We start from the raw sequence: 20146 nt of genomic DNA, 5'->3' as shown, positions 1-20146 counted from the left end.
TACGTTATTCTAAGTTGCTCTTTTTTGTTGCACCTTAACTATAATATTTGAATAAATGGTGTTTTGCTTAACATCAAGTAGTTTGACCAGTCGCATTGCATCTGGAAAATGGCACCTTACAATAGCCTTTAAAATAGGAAAACATTTGGGTCTAGGCTACCTCCTTAAAATAGTTTGGGGGTCTGGCTGTTCAAACACTGTGCAATGTCATTTTATCCTTTCTAAGATATTTAACAGTAAGCAATGATATTTAACAATTCTTAGAAAGGATAAAATGACATTGCACAGATCATTTGTCCACTTGCCCTTCGTCTCAAAGTTATTTTTGTAATATTCTCCCTGAGTCCCTAGCATGACAACATGTGTCCGAGGTAGATTTGATCAACACCTTTGCAAGTAACTGATGATTCTACAGCTTTGCAAAGATTTTCTTGCACAGTGCCTGAGTGTATCCATAGTGGAATGAATAATTTACCCACAGTTAAGAATTATTAACACACAACCTACCTGACAATCTCTCTAGCACAACCACCTGCGACTCTTGATTTTGTCACAAGCAAATGTAAAAAAAGGGTGTTCAAAGGCTGTCAAGATTTAAAAAAATATGCTGTATGTGAACATAACTCACCCAATGAAATATCCATAAAAAAATTAAAGAAAGTCAGTGATATTTTATTACATTTATCCACAGTCTATAGATGTAATACTTAAGAGATGCCAGAAACCAGAGAACGCACACTCTTGACACAATAAGGGTTTGCCAATCTACACAAAGCATATTGCAAGTAACATTCGTATCATTGTAACTCACAATTCACAATGTCTAGTCACATGTTAAAGTGAAATTTATAGATTTCCCAATAAATGGTAATTGTTATATCATTGCAAAATAGAAGGCATTGGACAAGGAAATGGGGAAATAGATTGGGAAGATGAAAGAGAGTAAAGATGAACAGAAAGGAGTGGCAAGATAAATAAAGGTGAAGGGAAAGCAGAGGAGAGTTATGCAGGGTATTTAATTTAAAAGAAAAGAAATGAGGGGCAGAGGTAGAATGGGAGAGAAAGCAGAAAGAAAGTGATGTTGGGGAAACTGCATTTTGGAGAAATAGGAGGAAGGCAGAAAGAAAGCAGAGGCAGGAAATATGGCAGGAAGGGGCAAGAAAGAAGGAAAAGAAGGAAGTATAAGGCAGGAGTAAGTAAGTCAAAAGCAAATCCAAGATAAAAAGGAAGGAATTGAGAAAGCATGTGAATTCAAGAATAGGGACAGAGAGACAAAAGAGGATTAGAAATTTCAGGAAATTAAAAAGATTTTGAACTTTGCATAGGTTTTCTTCTTAACAGACATCTTTAGATTTAAAATATTCTGCATTTTTATTATATTAAAAAAGACTAATCTTGGAAATACTTGATGCTGGGCTGGGCAGTGTACAGAGGGGAGTAGATAAGGATGATAAATATATGTAATATGCAAACATAACTCAGCTGTAGAAAAAATGAAAATACTTAGGGAAAGAAGTAGTAGAGGAAAATAATTCAGTTGGGGCGTGGCCGAGAATTGTTTGGGGGAGATAGCCAGAGGTAAAAGTCTGGGAAACAGGTAGAAGAGTGGGGTTCCAAATTAAGTGAAATAACATTTAATTTTTATCAACAACTCTTAAATTCTTGGGACAACACTGTTGCTGCCACCAAATGTACTGGTACCAAATTTACTATTAGGAGAGTAGAAAATCACACTGCAGTAATGGCTAGATCTTTATGAGCTTTGTGTTTAATGTGAGCAATTTCCTTAACTGCTCACTGCAAAGTCCACAACAGTGAATTCATTAACACAAAACATATTTACTGTGGTTGTGAAAATATTTTGTCATTGCAGTACATATTGAATCCCACATTCAGAATTATTATTATTTTCAGATTTCAACTTACTGTACATTTTGAACTAGGACCATATGTATGTAGCCATGGTTCCCAGTTGTCTTTCTCAACAGCCTCAATATTTGGATAATCCAAGAAAACAGCATGAGCTAAAACGTCTTTCTTCTCATTTTCCACTGTCAAAGCAAGATTTGCTTTTTCGCTGGAGGTGCAAGGAAATAAAACAGAACTCTTAAAGAAATTCTGATCTTGCATTCATTCAGTAACTAAAATGCTTTAATGACCTCAGGTCATCTCAAAGCACTTTATAGCATATAAGCCACTTTTGAAGTATAACCACTGCTTAATATATGAAAACCAGTTTGCACAAAACAAGGTCCCACACACAGCAATGATTTGATGTCCAGATAATTTATTTTGTTGGATCTTGTTTTGTACAAACGGGTGGTGACATCATTAAACACATTCCTTTCCCCTCTACGGGAATGGTATAAAGTAAAATCTTAAGAATCTTTAGCTAAATGCAGGCAACATTAATAACAAAACAGATAAGTTGATGGCACTTCAATTGTCAAGGGTGATTTTAATCTGTGTTGACTGGACAAATCAGATTGGCAAAAGTAACATGGAAGACAAATTTGTAGACTGCGTCAGGAATTGTTTCTTTGAGCAATATGTTGGAGGACCTATTCGAGAACAGGTTGTTTTATACCTATAGTGTATGATGAAATTAGATGAATGAGATCTTAGACTTCTGGAGTCTTGGGGGTGGTGGTGGCAGTCACAAAATGCTGGAATTTCAAATTCAGTGTGCAGATAAGCAACTCAGGTGTCCAACCAGTATCATCAACTTGAAAAAAAACATTATGGTGATGTGAAAAAAAGAGTTGCTAAAGCAACTCGGAAATAGACGTAAGGGAAGGTCAGTGGATGAGCAGAGGCAGACGTTTAAGCAGATATTTCACAATTCTGAGCAAAACTTTATTCCAGTCAAAAAGAAGGACTTGAGAACCATGAACCAACAATGGTTAACAACAATAGTCAAGGAGAATATCCAATCATAAACTAATGTATACAAAACAACAAAGACCAGAAGATCAGGAAGTTTTAGGAACCAACAGCGTATGACTAAAAAGCTATTAAAAGAGGATGAATTTGATGATGACAGTAAACTGACAAGAAAATGAATGGCTAGAGCTTTTTCTACAAAAAGAAAAATAGTAGCTAAAGGAGTTTGGGACCCCAGAGGATGCAACTGGGGAATTAATAACAGGGAATAGGGTTTTGGCACTTAAAAGCAACATTTTGCGTCAGTCTTCATAAACACCCCCAAAATATAATAGATAACCAAAATGCTAATGGGATAAAAAAATCTTGTCACAGTGTCTATCATAAGTGAAAATGTTATTGACAAACTAATGAAACCAAAGGCAGACAAATCACCAAGACCTGATCCAAGGTTTTAAAATAAATGATTACAGAGATAATGGAGGTATTGGCCAAAATATTCTAAAACACACCCTGAGAGACGGGAACCATGAATATCATGTTCCTGTTCAAGGAGGAAGGGAGATAGAAAGCAGGAAAGTGCATGTCATTGGGAAAGTGTCAGAGTCCATTATTAAGAGAAATGCTGGAGTCCATTATTAGCAGGACATTTAGAAAAGCTTAATGCAATCAAGCAAGTTCAACATGGTTTTGTCAAAAGGAAATCTGCTTGTCAAAATTGCTAGAGTTCATTGAGAGCAAGCAAAGTTGATAAAAATGAACTGGTAGATGTAGTGTATTTAGATTTCCACAGAAGGTGCCCTAGAAAATGTTGTTGCACAATATAGGAGTTCACTGTACTGTGAATAATGCATTAGTATGGATTGAGGATTGGTTTACACATAGAAGACGGGCATTTGGAATTAACAGGACATTTTCAGGTTGGAAGTATGTAACTATTGGAGTGCTATGTGGATAGGTGCTAGGGCTTCAATTCTTAACGATCTGTATTAATAACTTTTGGTGGGGGGCTAATGTTGAATGTAACCAGACTTACTGATGATACAGAAGTAGTTGGGAGGTCATGCTGTGATAAGGACGTAAATATTTGCAAGGGGATAGCAATAAGTTGACTGAGTGGGCAAAACACTTGGCAGATTGAGTTTAATATAGGAAATTGGAGATCATATACTTTGCCAAGAAGAACCAAAAGGTAGACTATTATTTAAATGGAGAAAAACTTCAAAAAATTGCAGCAAAAAGTGATCTTGTAAACAAAACATAAAAAGTAAGCTCGCGGCAAGTAATTAAGAAGGCAAAGAGAATTTTGGCCTTCATTACCAGGGAGTTGGAGCTTAAAAATAAGGAAGTCTTATTACAAATGTAGACGTTGTTGGTGAGGCCATACCCTGGAGTTCTGTCTTGGTCCTTATATTTCAGAAAGGATATACTAGTACCGGAGGCAGCTCAAAAAAGATTCATTGGCTGATTCCTAGGATGAAAGGATTGACTTAATAGAAATGGCTGAACAGGTTAGGGTTTACAAACAGAAGGGATAATTTTATTGAAGTGCTCAAAATTCCGAGGATCATGACAGGGTAGATATCGAAAAGATGCTTCCACGAGAGGGAGAATCTCAAACTTGGGAACATTGTTACATGGAAAGAGAATATTTATTTAAAACTGTGATGTGAAGTGATTTATTTTCTCAGAAGATAGTGAATGGCTGGAATTCTGTACCAGAGAGTTGTAGAGGTTTGATTATTGAAATGTTGAAAGAGAGGATAGATAGATTTTAGAACTATTGGGAATTGAGAGCTACAAGGAGATGATATGAAACAGAAGTTGACGCCTGCACAGATTAGCCATAATCTTACTGACTGACAGGGCGAACGTGAGGAGCCAAATGTCTACTCCTACTTTTATTTCTTTTGTTCTTATATTTTCCTTGCAGATGTCCCCACATGTTCCACTTCTTCCCTGGCTTTGCACTTACTTATATATTATTAAATCTCTAGCTTCTTCCAGATCCGATGCAAGGTGATCAACAGTAAACATTAATTCTGTTTATATCCCTGCAGAATATTCTTGACTTGTTGGGTTTTCCCCCCACAAGTTCTACTTATATTTTGTAACAGATTGCCTTTAAGTTGTAGAATGGCACAGAAAATGACAATATGATAGGACAAAGTAAACTCTGAAATGGTTGCTTGCCTGTTAATCTCATTGATTTAGTTTGTAATAATTCATGAATCACCTTGGTACATTATGATAAAGATTAAAGGAAATTCAGATGCAATTTGAGCTATAATTATTTCCACCATAGCTTTTTATCCTTAGTTGTACTTTTGCACCTAATCACTAAAACACATATTAGCTCTGTACACTTCAATGAAAACAGCTTTTCTAAGGCCTTATTACTGGACATTCTTTACATATACATACAGCAGGTAGAAGATATTAATTCTTCCAAACATGGCTGTCGTACTGGGGGTGAACAGTTTCACAATCTGATGTGCATCTTGAGATTCTGATCGTCTGACATTTATTACTAGACTTCCTCCACCTGAAGCATATATTGTTGTCATTGTTGCTCTGGAAAAGAGAGTACAGATAAGGAATGGAAATTATAGCATGTCATGAGGTAATGAAAATATTTACTCAGGGTCATAAAAATTGCAATTAGACAGAACAATATTTTCAGTCACAGGTATCAATGGCAAAAATTGAAAGGATATGATAATCTTGTGCAAACATTGTCAAACAAAATTTTGAGCAACAATAACCACTACAGATCTATGGAGCTAAATAAATGACTAGGCATTACAATTTAAAATTAAAATGATATTACTATATCATTAGAGGCAGAGATAATAGATAAGGTTATCAAAAACATCTTGCTAATTATCTCTCCTATCCTGTTTGATGTCCTGTGAACTATGTACTGACACTTCAAAATCGTCACTGAAATGAAGTTAAAAAGATATAAATATAAATTGTCAATGTTACTTAGGTCATTTTTATTTATTCTCAGAATGTGGTTGACACCAACAACTTTTGTGAATTCCTAGTTATCTTGTGTGATCACTGAGGGCCTTCTCTTTGAAACATTTCAGCCCTTGAGATGCTGGTGATCCATAATGGTTATAGGTATTTTCTAGAGGGCTGCTCTATGAATGAGGAAAAACAATGATAACATGGGTCTTCTTCACAACATAACTTCTTCTGAATTATGAGGAATCATATGTGACTTGTGAATCAACTCTGATGTTATGCCTTCTGCTAATTCCAAAACTTAATAGCCAGTCACACCACCACATCTCACAGATTTTGCCTCAAAGCTGAATTGTATCTAACCACAATTAGGAAAAAGGATTGGAGAAATAGAGATAAAGCATGGATTAAATTACATATTGCACACAATAATTCTATAGGCTATAAATAACACATTTCTCCAAGTTTGTTGGTATATACCCTTAAAATATACTGAATAAAACTGAAGCAACCTGCAGGTCAGGCACATCTGTAGAGACAGAAGGACAGTTATTCATTCTTAGAAAGAATAAACAGTAAAAGCTGCAAATAACGCATAATGGTCAGATTTGTCTTGAGTATTTCACAATAATGTGGAGCTGCCAGTGTTGCACTGGGGAGGACAAAGTCAGAAGTCACACGACACCAAGTTATAGTTAGAACATAGAACATAGAACAATACAGCACAGAACAAGCCCTTCGGCCCACGATGTTGTGCCGAACTTCTAACCTAGATTAAGTACCCATCCATGTACCTATCCAAATGCCGCTTAAAGGTCGCCAATGATTCCGACTCCACCACTCCCACGGGCAGCGCATTCCATGCCCCCACCACTCTCTGGGTAAAGAACCCACCCCTGACATCTCCCCTATACCTTCCACCCTTCACCTTAAATTTATGTCCCCTTGTAACACTCTGTTGTACCCGGGGAAAAAGTTTCTGACTGTCTACTCTATCTATTCCTCTGATCATCTTATAAACCTCTATCAAGTCACCCCTCATCCTTCGCCGTTCCAACGAGAAAAGGCCGAGAACTCTCAACCTATCCTCGTACGACTTCCTCTCCATTCCAGGCAACATCCTGGTAAATCTTCTCTGCACCCTCTCCAAAGCTTCCACATCTTTCCTAAAGTGAGGCGACCAGAACTGCACACAGTACTCCAACTGTGGCCTAACCAAAGTCCTGTACAGCTCAACAGGTTTATTTGAAATCACAAGTTTTAGAGTGTTGCTCCTTTGTCAAATGAAGTGTATTGTTAAGTGAAGTGGAAGGAAGTACACAGGCATAGAATTTATAGGTCGAGAGATAATGGCAAGATAGTTCCAGGCAATTAAGAGTGTCAAAAGTACAAATAATATGAGTTGAATGTCGACAGGCCGAATAACGTTTTTGCAATTGATCAAAAGTTTCAAACGGTGTGAATAAAGTGTCAACAGCTGAATAGTAAGTGAAGGGGTGACCTATGATCTGATTGATTACTTCATCTGACAAAGGAGCAGCACCCCAAAAGCTTGTGATTTTGAATAAACCTGGTATTGTGTAACTTTTGGCTATTTCAAAATGAACACTCAATAAGTATTACCGCTTTCTCTCTAAATAAAAACTGAAAGAACTGCGAATGCTCTAAATCCGAAACAAAAACAGAAGTTGCTGGAAAAGCTCAGCAGGTCTGGCAGCATCGGTGGAGAAAAATCAGAGTTAACTTCGGGTCCAGCGACCCTTCGTTCGGACTCTGAAGTCGAAACGTTGCTTTCTCTTTACAGAGATACTAACAGACCGGTTGAGCTAACAGTCCAGCAATTTCTGTTTTTGTTCAGATCTCCAGCCTCCGCAATTCTTTGTTTTATTGTTGAATTTAGCCAAGTCTGAGCTCACCTTTATAAGCCTCTGCCCCACGCATAATAATAAAAATTTGCCCTCTTCCAGATAGAAGAAGTCACTCAACTTCTTTCTTAAAAGTAAAACAAACCTGCGCCACTGCCACAGCCTTCGCGACCGAGAAGCCACAAGATGCCTTAGCAACGCGGCGCTCCGGTACCATGGCAACTGCCGTCGGTACCACGTGGTGTGCTGTCGGGTCGGAGGTCACGGCGCGGGAGGCCCGGATGTTTGCTGGGCTGCTGTCGGAGTGACGGTGACGGCGACAGCGTTTTGTTTTATTTCATTTTAGTGGTTGCGTTTTACTTTGAATTAGCAAAAGAACGATTGAGGAGAGTGGAAAAAAAAAACAACGGTCGGAAAATGGCTTCGACCGCGGCTGGAAAACAGCGAATTCCTAAAGTGGCGAAGGTAACCAGCGCCTTGCTAGAACTGTGTTGGGCCCAGTCAGGCTTTGTAGGAATTGACAAACACCGACATTTATTCTTGACCGACATCAGCAACCTGATGGCCTTGCGGTTAAGATCAGGACGTTTAAAGGTTGGCACAGGGACTGTGCTGTTCCTTCCCTTCTCCCAACACATTTGCTTGCTGTGAGTTGAAAATTGCTCCCTACTCCTCCTCGTTTCCTTCAGAGGAAGGATTTGCATTTCTATATCACCTTTCTTGGATTTCAAGATAATTTTAAAGTATATTAGCTGAAATTACTCTGAGTAAAACCTTGTTACCATTGGAACCCAAGCTGGACAACATGTGCAAGTTTAAATTGGTCAACTAACTTCACACGTTTTGCTGAATGCCCCTACTGGCCCAGAAAAGTTCAGTGGCAAGCACAGTTACTTCATCAATGGTCATAAGATCTGGGCCAAAGTTTTGAATTAAAATCCTTCACCCCATTTGAACTTTTGTTTTCCAGTCTTGTTGTTACGGCATGCACTTGATTTTGTTTTTAAATGATTTCCATACCCTGATCTTGAAACAAATATAGAAATCAATTCCCATTCGTAATGCTGGTGTCATATTTGATCCCAAACAGTTCCTCCAACTATACGTCTGTACTAAGGCTACCTATTTCCAACCCCATAATATGGCTCAATTCTGTTCTGTCAAGGTCTGGCTATTGCTGATTCCCTCAACCATGCCTTTACCACTTCTCGGCTGTTCCAACACACTCCTGGTGGCCTCCTTATATTCTATCCTCCATGAACTTGAGGCCATTCAAGATTCTGCTGCCCATGTCCTTGCTCACACCCTGTTGCTCATTGATTTGCACTGATTTCTGGTTAAGCAGCAATCTATTTTTAAATTTTCATTTTGTTTTCAAATCCTAAGCCTCACTCCTGAATGGCATAGTCTCTTCCTACCTCTTCTAATATGAAGGTTGGATAAGCTAGGGTTGTTTTCTTTGGAGCAGAGAACGTTGAGGGCCTTTTAGAAGTGTAAAAATTATAAGGAGTATGGATAGAGTTTATAGAAAGTAGCTGTTTCCTTAGTTGAAGGGTCAGCAGCAAGGGGGCATAATTTTAAAGTGAAGACAGGTGGTTTAGAGGGGATCTGAAAAAAAGCATTTTCACCTAAAGGGTCTTGGGTATCTGGAATGCACTGTCTGAGAGGATAGTTGAGGTGGGAAATCTCATAGTGTTAATCAAGTACTTTTAAAAGACTTTGTGTCATAATATTCAAGGCTATGGGCTTAGTGTGGTAAAGTGGGATTAGTGTAGGTGGTGGTATAATTTTGGCAGTACAGACTTGATGGGCTGAAGGCCCTCTACTGTATTATATGATTCTCTGCCCCAGAATCCTCCTCCTCATTTTCACCTGTTCAGAATCAGTGTTGCACGACTGGTGGGCCTGCCTTCAGTTTCCAAAGCCATAAGCTCTCACTAAACCTCTCCACCCCTCATTCTTCCTTTATGATAGTGCTTGACCAAATTTCTGGTCATCTGTTTTAACCTTAGTTGACTTGATGTCATAGTCTGCTTTAATCTGCTGTGAAATGCCTTGTGAGATTTTATTACATAAAGGTACAATAGAAATACAAATCGTTTACCATTTGATGAAGGATTTTTCTGACATCTAAACTTTTGACTTCCAACAATCAACTTAGTGCTGCAAAAGCATTGTTTGTTTGCTGTCTGTGTTCTGCTAAGTATCTTGTTTAACTGCGCTAAATCCTTACCACAGCATCTCCTTTTAACACCATAAAGTAATATTTTTGCAGCTGAATGCACTACTATTACAATCTGTCACAGTGATCTGAACCTTAGCAGTGCTTGAAGTGTGGCCTGATTGTACAGCCTTCACATAACCACTTGAGAACGTGCACTAAAGTTGATTTAACATTGTAATCCAAGATTCTGATTGTTTTGTTCATTAATACCCTACAGTGGTCACTTGTGGTTTATATAGGGACTTAACATGCTTGAGTGACTCTTGGTACATCATAGGAGTGTTGGCAAACACAGTACACATGCATTGTTGCATGCAGACATGGATTGCTTCAGTATCTGTGGAGTCATTGATGCTGCTGAGCATCAGGCAACTGTCAATGGACATACCTGACTCTGATGTGTAGAATTGCCGAATTAACTCAAGGTGTTTGGGCCTATGCTAGTTCCCTAAAGTACTTTTGCAACAATCAGCTGTAATTGAGAAGACTGACCTCCAACTGCTAAACCATTTCCTTTTGTGCTTGTTATGACTCCAATTAGTTGAGAGGTTGCTTCCTGATGTCGAGAGTAGATTAGATTTTATTTGTCACTTCTACCATATACAACTGATGCAGTAAAAAAAGAGATAGCATTCCTCCAGGACCAAGGTGCCTCATGCACAGCACAAACTACACGATCATACAAAGGGTGGCATAAAGTGTACAGAAATGCAAAACACGCAAGTTACTGTTTAATAAAAGAATGCTAATTAATAGGCATTGTTCTAGCAGCAATTTGATGTTGTGCAAAGAATCTCAGATGAAAAAGAGTCCAATCATATTGTGTTAAGGAGCCTGATGGCTTGGAGGAAGAAACTGCTGCACAATCTGGCCGTGAGAGACCTAATGCTCCAGTATCTTCTGCCAGATGGCAGGAGGGAGAAGAATTTCAGTGAGGAGTGTGTGGGGTCTTCCTCAATGCTGTGTTAGCCTTTCGGATGCAGCATGTGGTGTAAATGTTTGTACTGGAGGGGAGAGGGACCCTGATGTCCTCACTATCCATTGTAGGGTCTAATGATCTGAGATGGTGCAATTCCCAAATCAAGCAATGATGTGGCATTCTTTGTATGCAATTTTCATAGTAGTACTAATCAATATTGCTTCCCTGCTCCTGCAATACGAACAAGTTAATGACAGTTGTTACTACCTGTCCTCCCTGGTAAACTAACACTGAATGTAGAATGTAGTGAGGATGGGGAGTCTGCGAGGTGGGCTTTCCACAGTTTACGCAGAAAGTAGACATGCTACTGGGCTTTCTGGCTATGGGCTGATGTTGAAGAACCAGGTGAGATTCTCCGCCAGGTGGATGCTAAATAATTTGGTGCTCTTCATGATCTCCACTGGGCAGCCATCAATGTCCAGTGGAGAGTGGTCACTCTGTGCCCTCCTGAAGTCAACAACCATCTCTTGTTTTGTCCAAGTTCAAAGGCAGGTTGTTGGCTTTGCACCAGTCTGTTAGCCGTTGCACCTCTTCTCTATATGCTGACTCGTCGTTCCTGCTGATGAGACCAAATACAGTCATGTCAACAACGAACTTGACAATGTGATTCGACCTGTGCATTGCCACACAGTCGTGTGTTAGCAGGGTGAACAGCAGTGGACTGAGCACACAGCCCTGGGGGTCCCTGTGCTCAGTGTGATGGTGTTGGAGATGCTGTTCCCAATCTGGACTGGCTGTGGTTTTCCAGTCAGGAAGTCCAGGATCCAGTTACAAAGTGGGGTATTTAGGCCAGCAGTCTCAGCTTTCCAATCAGGTGCTGAGGAATGATAGACTTCAGTTCTGCATTTAACACTATGAACTGTCTATGAACTACCTTCATTATCATTAAACGGTCCAAGTTAGAAAGCACCCACCAACGTATTAATCTCTGGCTCGGCAAACCAACAAACAACTCCATGTTGGATTTCTCCTGCTTTTTGTGTGCAGGACGTACCTGGGCAATTTTCCACATTTTGAGTGTTGTAGCTATATTGGAACAACTTGATATAGGGTGCAGCTAGTTCTAGAGCACAGGTCTTCATAACTGCTGCTGAGATGTTGTTAGGGCCATAACCTTTGTAGTTTCCAGTGCCTTCAGCCATTTCTTGATATTACATTGATTGAATTGACTGAAGACTGGGATGAATCAGATGTCAGGAAGGCAGATGTTTAGAAGCTTGGTCAAAAGTATCTTCCAAGGAGCAGGAAGTGAAGTAGTGAGATTTGGATGAGAATTCCTGCAAAATGGCACAAATATGTTTCGTATGGTGATAAAGTGTTAGTTTACCAGGGAGAACAGGTAGTAACAACTGTCATTAGTTTGTTCGTATTGCAGGAGCAGGGAAGCAATATTGATTAGTAGTACTATGAAAATTGCATACAAAGAATGCAAGAGACATTGTCACCATATGTCTAATCAGAAAATTTGGTCTTGGGAGCAATGGAGTTTATTTTAATATTGTGTGTACACAATGAAGTCTTTCACTGTTCCTACTTCCTCTTCTCAAGAACACAAAGGAAATGTGCAGGAAAAGTACAACATAAAAACTGAAGTGGTATATTTACAGGGGAAAAAAAATCTGCTCAGTACCTGAGACCAGCGTATTTATATATTTAGAATTTCTCCTCTCACCTTCAACCCATATGTACCATGTTGCACAACAGAATGTTATATTCTATATTTTCCAAATTATCGCTATATTTAGTTTTCAATGTATAGTTTGCTTGACATTCACTCAATTTTTGAATGTAGCCAGTACTTCAACAGTTCTGCATATGTTCAAAGATGTGCTTTATATTGGAGACCCCAAAAGAGATCATATAGCCCCATCATGGATTTCAACATAAAGTTTCTTAAACAGAGCTACAGCTAAAAGATTTTATTTAATCTTTACATGCACCACCAGGTTTAGCTATTGGTCAAAAGAACCATTATTGACTCAGTTGGTTTTCATTTATAGGTGAAAAATAAAGCACCTGCCGAATTGCAAATCACTGCTGAACAGCTCCTGAGAGAAGCGAAAGAGAGGGAACTTGAACTCCTTCCACCACCTCCTACACAAAAGATTACCGATGAGGAGGAATTGAATGACTACAAGTTAAGGAAAAGAAAAGTAAGTGCTTTGTAACAGTTACAATTTTTCTTTGTTTACCAAAATAATGTAATAAATCAGGATTGTTGCCTTTGCTGTATATGTAAGTTGTATATGTTTTTATTTACTGCTACCACTTTATAATAGACATTTGAAGACAACATACGGAAAAATCGAACTGTTATTAGCAACTGGATCAAATACGCACAATGGGAGGAGAGCTTAAAAGAAATACAACGGTAATTATTTCAAAAAAATGCAATTGATTCACATGACCGCATCTTTTTGACAAGAAATAAACAAATGTTTCTTTTATTTTCACACATTTACACTATTATTGCTGAAGATCACGTTCCATTTATGAGAGAGCATTAGATGTCGATCACAGAAATATAACTCTGTGGTTGAAGTATGCAGAAATGGAGATGAAAAATCGGCAGATTAACCATGCCCGAAATATCTGGGATCGCGCAATTACCATACTGCCCAGGGTCAACCAGTTTTGGTAAGTTGATTACTGGTAAACAATCTTTGGTTTTGTGTTTCACTTATGTATAGTATACTGTGGAGTTTTGTGTGGATTTAGCATCAATCAGATCTCCTGTTACCTTAAATGTTTCGTTGACCAAACTGCATGAAAATGTGTAGACTTATTAAAGCATTATTCTAATTCCAAAATATTTCTGAATTTGAATAATTGTTTTTCTAATCAATTTCTTGGCAATCATTCTTAATACATCCTCAAAATTTAACTTGAATGAATGTTGACAGCAAGAATAAGAATTTTCTATTTCATTGATTAAGTACTTTCTAGTTCACTTATTTGTTTTAAACTTTTAATATTTGCATTTGAATGCAAATTACATTTCCAATATATATTTAGGACCAATTGTTTTGGTTCTGATAGTTTACTGTATAATAGCACATTTAAGCTGAAGAAGTATTTCTGTTGCTCTTAAGACTGTTGTTACATTTAGACTAATTAGTTACTGGCTGTTCATGTCACAGCCTTCTCAAAGGGAGAGCCCATTTTTTTGGTAAAAGTACCTAAAAGGGCGGCACGGTGGCTCAGCGGTTAATAGTGCTGTCTCACGGCACCAGGGTCCCAGGTTCAATTCCAGCCTCGGGTGACTTTCTGTGTGGAGTTTGCACATTCTCCCTGTGTCTGCGTGGGTTTCCTCCAGGTGCTCCGGTTTCCTCCCACAGTCCAAAGATGTATAGGTCAGGTGAATTGGCCATGCTAAATTGCCCATAGTGTTAGGTGCATTAGTCAAATGGAAATGGGTCTGGCTGGGTTACTCTTCGGAGGGTCGGTGTGGACTTGTTGGGCCGAAGGGCCCGTTTCCACGCTGTAGGGAATCTAATCTAATCTTATCATTTGCCTGTTCATTTCATAGAATGGGATTGCGATCTCTTAGGTTTTCTGTAATTTGAGGAGTAAGAACCGTTGCCCACCTAAGCCCTAAAATCAGCTACAACCATTCTGAACCCACACATGAACATAGATTGTAGATGAGACCCTGTCAAGTTAGGGAAGTATCTGATTTGTGTTGAGACTCCATTTTGGAGCTATGGGTTGCAAAATCAGTGCTGTGTTGTGCTTTTGCAATGATGGATATAATTTAAAGCCCATTGCTATATTTACTTAATGTTCCCAGTAGATCTATTGGTATGCTTATGCTAATGTGCACATGATATATTGTATTTACTTTTGCTAGGTATAAATATACATACATGGAGGAGATGTTAGGAAATGTTGCAGGAGCACGACAAGTGTTTGAGCGGTGGATGGAATGGCAGCCTGATGAACAAGCATGGCACTCCTATATCAACTTTGAACTCCGATACAAAGAAATTGAAAGAGCCAGGCTGGTTTATGAGAAGTATATCCTTGTGGAATGAGTACATAACATCAGACATTGGGAATATTACTTGCATGGATAGCTCATGATAACGAAGACAATCTTAAGTTTTAAGAACTTATTTATAAGCATCGCTGACGTTGCCCTAATGCAAAAGCAGTGTAGTTAAATTTGGATTAAGGTCTAATCATATCTGATTACAATTGTGATTACAATTAATTACAATTCAGATTATTTAAGTTTCTTTTTAGCACTCTTCTGAGCAAACAAGGAACTAAAAGAAAGTGAGACAAAAGCACCAATATGGAGAAGCAAACTTTTGAATTTCCTGGATCTCAGTTATTCAGAAGTTGCACCAAAAATTACAATTTCAGTGCCTTATCTTCCCAACAGGCACTTATATTGAAACTAGGAGAAAGTGAGGACTGCCGATGCTGGAGACCAGAGTTGAAAAATGTGATGCTGGAAAAACACAGTAGGTCAGGCAGCATCCGAGGAGCAGGAGAATCGACATTTCGGGCATAAGCCTTCTTCAGGAATGAAGCTGGTGTGCCAAGCGGGCTGAGATAAAATTCCCTCCCCCCTACCTTTTATCTCAGCCCGCTTGGCACACCAGCCTCATTCCTGAAGAAGGGCTTATGCCCGAAACGTCGATTCACCTGCTCCTTGGATGCTGCCTGGCCTGCTGTGTTTTTCCAGCATCACATTTTTCAACTTATATTGAAACTCATTGTATAGTGCATTGGGCCAGGAATGAACTTTTCAAACTGCCACAAAACAAGCTCAAATGCATCAGTATTCATTGTTGCTTTTTCTGTGTTCAGTCTTTTTTTTAGAAGCTTTGCATTTGCCTATTGCTCTTTCCTAAAATCAGTACATGCTGAGATATTTGTATCATCGATAGTCACAGGTGAGGTACTGGAAGACTGGGGGTTGGCTAATGTGGTGCCACTGTTTAAGAAAGGTGGTAAGGACAAGCCAGGGAATTATAGACCAGTGAGTCTGACGTCGGTGGTGGGCAAGTTATTGGAGGGAATCCTGAGGGACAGGATGTACATGTATTTGGAAAGGCAAGGACTGATTAGGGACAGTCAACATGGCTTTGTGTGTGGAAAATCATGTCTCACAAACTTGATTGAGGTTTTGTGAAGAAGTAACAAAGAGGATTGAGGGCAGAGTGGTGGATGTGACCTATATGCACTTCAATAAGGCGATTGACAAGCTTCCCTATGGGAGATTGGTTAGCAAGGTTAGATCTCATGGAATACAGGGAGAACTAGCCATTTAGATACAGAACTGGCTTGAAGGTAGTAGACAGAGTGGTGGTGAAGGTTCATCTTCAGACTGGAGGCCTGTGACCAGTGGAATGCTACCAGGATCGGTGCAGGGTCCACCATTTATACAAATGATTTGGATATGAGCATAAGAGGTACAGTTAGTAAGTTTGCAGATGACACCGAAATTGGCGGTGTCGTGGACAGCGAAGAAAGTTAGAGCTGAAAATGTGTTGCTGGAAAAGCGCAGCAGGTCAGGCAGCATCCTAGGAACATTTTCAGCTCTGATCTCCAGCATCTGCAGTCCTCACTTTCTCAGCGAAGAAAGTTACCTCAGATTACAACGGGATCTTGATGGAGTTTATTTCAGATAAATGCGAGGTGATGCATTTTGGGTAAGCAAATCTTAGCAGGACTTATACACTTAATAGTAAGGTCCTCGGGTGTGTTGCTGAACGAAAAGACCTTGGAGTGCAGGTTCATAGGTCCTTGAAAGTGGAGTCGCAGGTAGATAGGATAGTGAAGAAGGCGTTTGGTATGCTTTCCTTTATTGGGCACAGTATTGAGTGTAGAAGTTGGAAGGTCACATTGTGGCTGCACAGGACATGGGTCAGGAAGGATGTTGTGACATTTGGGTTCAGAAAAGATTTACAAGGATGTTGCAAGGGTTAGAGGATTTGAGCTATAGAGAGAAGTTGAATAGGCTGGGGCTGTTTTCCATGGAGTGTTGGAGGTTGAGGGGTGACCTTCTAGAGGTTTATAAAATCATGAGGGGCATGGATAGGATAAATAGACAAAGTCTCTTCCCTGGGGTGGAAGAGTCCAGAACTAGAGGGCATAGGTTGATGGTGAGAGGGAGATAAAGATAAAAGAGAGCTAAGGGGAAACTTTTTCACGCAGAGGATGGTATGTGCGTGGAATGAACTGCCAAAGGAAGTGGTGGAGGCTGGTACAACTGCAACATTTAAAAGGCATCTGGATGGGAATATGAATAGGAAGGACTTGGAGGGATATGGGTAGGATGCTGGCAGGTGAGACTAGATTGCATTGGGACATCTGGTCGGCATGAATGAGTTGGACCGAAGGGTCTGTTTTCGTGCTGTACATCTCTATGACTCTGCTATGTGTGGAATGTGCAATTGAACAGACTGATACTTCACAGCAGTGGCAGCTGGTCTGTGAGTGTCAGTTAAGTGGGGGATTTGTGTTAAAAAAACCCAATTACCTAGACATCTGTAACATTTTATGATCAACTGAACTTTTATCTGTTTAATTTTTCATTTCTAACTTCAACTGAAAATGTCATGGATATATTGTTCTGTCTTGTGACAAACAGTGATTTCCACAAATTCACCATGTTGTCAATATAGGTGGCACCCAACATTAGTGTCAAAAGACATTATCATGTTGCAGTTAGTGTTTCAAACTACTTTCGTAGGCTAATATTATTAGTAGATGTTTCACTTTTGAATGATGTTGACAGAAAATGTTGCAATCTCTCCCACTTTTCTGGTATTAATCCCCAATAAATACTGCAGGAATCTTATTTGTGTTTCCAAATGGGACAACATTACATCAACAGAGTAAGAACAGTCCTGAAGAGTTACTCAGCCAGTGTTTTGCAATGGAAATGTTTAAATTTGTTGGTATCTTCTCAAATGGTGCCTTGTTCTCATTGCCTCTTGTTTCCCTTTCTTGTCTATTATAATGCAGAACCAAACTATGCCCATTAGTTAAATGTGGAACGTGGTGATGTCATCAATACATGTGCAGATACTTCCTGTGACCTGTCCTGTCACAGCAGTTGATGTCACTGGCCACATCAGCCCAAGCAAGGTAGCCATATTATATTAAGGGTAATCTTTTATTTCCTTGCAGAAAACAGGCAGCATTATTTTTATGCCACTGTTACTCTGAAACCTTTCGATAAATTCCATAGTCCAGTACCTTTTCATAGAATCATAAATTCCTACAGTATGTAAAAAGGCCATTCAGCCTCTTCGGTTCATACTAACCCTCCAAAGAACATCCCACCCTATCCCTGTGACCTGGCATTTCCCCTGGCTAATTCACCTAGTCTGCACATCCCTTTCTATTTATACACTTGTGGGACGTAGGCTCCCATAGTTACATTTTAATTTTTAATGGGATGTAGACATCATTGGTTAGGCCAGCATTTTTTTACCCGTCACTCATTGCACAGAAGGTAGTTAAGAGTCACTCACATTGCTGTGGGTCTGGAGTAGCCTCTAGGCCTGACCAAGTAAGTATGACAGATTTCCTTTCTGAAAGGAAATAAGTGAATCAGATGGGTTACACCAACACGATTTGGCTAGCTTTTAGTTCAAGATTTTTGTTTTACCAATTCAAATGTCACTAACACAGTGGGATTTGACTCCATGTTCCAGATCATTAGCCTGGGGTCTGGATTACTGTTCCAGTGATATTACACTTTTCCATTGCCTTTGGTGTTCAGAGTTTCTTAAAAAATGCAGAAATGTCATAGAGTGTAAAATGTGAATTTTTACTTGTCACCCAAACCTAAATACCTGCTCTCTGTGATACTGTCAAGATATTTCATGCTGTATTGGCTTTTCCACTGGAGGAATTGATGCGAATGCAGGCTAGTGATAATGGTCAACCTTTATCCACTACCTTGAAAGCAGCGAAATATCATTATTGTTCAAGATGTATGAAAAGGTCTTCATTTTCACCTGGGTAGTAACCTAAAAATGATTGTTTTATAGCCATATGTAGGCAGGGTTCTTTTATACAGTTTTATTCTCCTTAATTCTTCTGCACTTGTTTTTATTCATCCTGATGTGAAGAACTGGATTAAATATGCCCGGTTTGAAGAAAAACATGGTTACATTGGACATGCACGGAAAGTATATGAAAGAGGAGTGGAGTTTTATGGAGAAGACCACATGGATGAACAGCTTTTTGTAGCATTTGCAAAGTTTGAAGAAAAGCAGAAAGAAGTAAGAAAACCACAGAATGTAATTTTACGTGCTTCTTTTTCAAGATTGGGTCAAAATGCTGAACCACATTTACTTCTGAGTTCAATACATTATTGAAAACAATTCAAATAGTCTCAATTTGATTAAAGTAAATATTAGTCAATAGTTCATTTTCAGTGACATTATTCCTGGACATTTTAAAATAAAATAAGAGTTTCAACATGCAGGTAGACTGGGATAATCAGGATGGTATTGGACCTCAAGAAAGAGACTTTGTGGAGTGCCTCCGAGATGGATTCTTAGAACAGCTGGTGTTGGAGCCTACCAGGGAGAAGGCAATTCTGGATCTGGTATTGTGCAACGAACCAGAATTGATCAGGGACCTCGAAGTGAAGGAGCCATTGGGAAATAGTGACCATAATACAATAAGCTTCAATCTGCAATTTGAGAGGGAGAGGGTACAATTGGAAGTGACAATATTTCTGTTGAATAAAGGGAACTATGGAGCTATGAGGGAGGAGATGGCCAAAATTTAATGGTGCAATACCTTAGCAGGGATGACAGTGGAGGAACAATGGCGGATATTTCTGTGGATAATGCAGAAGATGCAGGATCAGTTCATTCCAAAAAGGAAGAAAGATCCTAGGAGGAGGCATGGGTGGCCGTGGCTGACGAGGGAAGTTAAGGAACATTTAAAAGAGAAAAAGTATAACGTAGCAAAGATAAGTGGGAAAATGGAGGACTGGGAAGCATTTAAAGAACAACAGAGGATTACTAAGAAGGAAATATGCAGAGAAAAAATGAGGTACGAAGGTAAACTGGCCAAAAATATAAAGGAGGATAGTAAAAGCTTGGTTAGGGATGTGAAAGGCAAAAAAATGGTTAAGATTAAAATTGGGCCCTTGAAGATAGAAACAGGGGAATATATTACAGGGAACAAAGAAATGGCAGAAGAATTGAATTGGTACTTCAGATCTGTGTTCACTGGGGAAGG

The 20146-nt window shown here is 39.2% G+C and overlaps 2 protein-coding genes across 2 annotated transcripts in view; one reads left to right on the top strand and one right to left on the bottom strand.

Annotated features, from left to right (window-relative positions):
• Nucleotides 1-7885, bottom strand: part of cfap61 (cilia and flagella associated protein 61) — a 240219-nt gene extending 232334 nt beyond the window's left edge. Inside the window, exons 1-4 of the mRNA XM_087990980.1 lie at nucleotides 7867-7885; nucleotides 5308-5457; nucleotides 1927-2077; nucleotides 508-584 (exon numbers count right to left, since the gene is read on the bottom strand). Coding sequence (XP_087847106.1) covers nucleotides 508-584; nucleotides 1927-2077; nucleotides 5308-5450 — 371 coding nt within the window. The 5' untranslated portion in view covers nucleotides 5451-5457; nucleotides 7867-7885. The remainder of the gene's footprint in view (nucleotides 1-507; nucleotides 585-1926; nucleotides 2078-5307; nucleotides 5458-7866) is intronic.
• A 127-nt stretch (nucleotides 7886-8012) lies between these two features.
• The window catches only part of crnkl1 (crooked neck pre-mRNA splicing factor 1), a 37124-nt gene continuing 24990 nt past the window's right edge, over nucleotides 8013-20146 (top strand). Inside the window, exons 1-6 of the mRNA XM_043696526.2 lie at nucleotides 8013-8186; nucleotides 12925-13077; nucleotides 13204-13295; nucleotides 13403-13561; nucleotides 14775-14941; nucleotides 18995-19173. Coding sequence (XP_043552461.1) covers nucleotides 8139-8186; nucleotides 12925-13077; nucleotides 13204-13295; nucleotides 13403-13561; nucleotides 14775-14941; nucleotides 18995-19173 — 798 coding nt within the window. The 5' untranslated portion in view covers nucleotides 8013-8138. The remainder of the gene's footprint in view (nucleotides 8187-12924; nucleotides 13078-13203; nucleotides 13296-13402; nucleotides 13562-14774; nucleotides 14942-18994; nucleotides 19174-20146) is intronic.

Source organism: Chiloscyllium plagiosum, unplaced genomic scaffold (genome assembly GCF_037043375.1).
Source record: "Chiloscyllium plagiosum isolate Xiang-an unplaced genomic scaffold, Cpla_swu_hap1 HiC_scaffold_10, whole genome shotgun sequence".
Taxonomy (NCBI): Eukaryota; Metazoa; Chordata; class Chondrichthyes; order Orectolobiformes; family Hemiscylliidae; genus Chiloscyllium; species Chiloscyllium plagiosum.
This window is presented reverse-complemented; position numbering and strand designations above follow the sequence as displayed.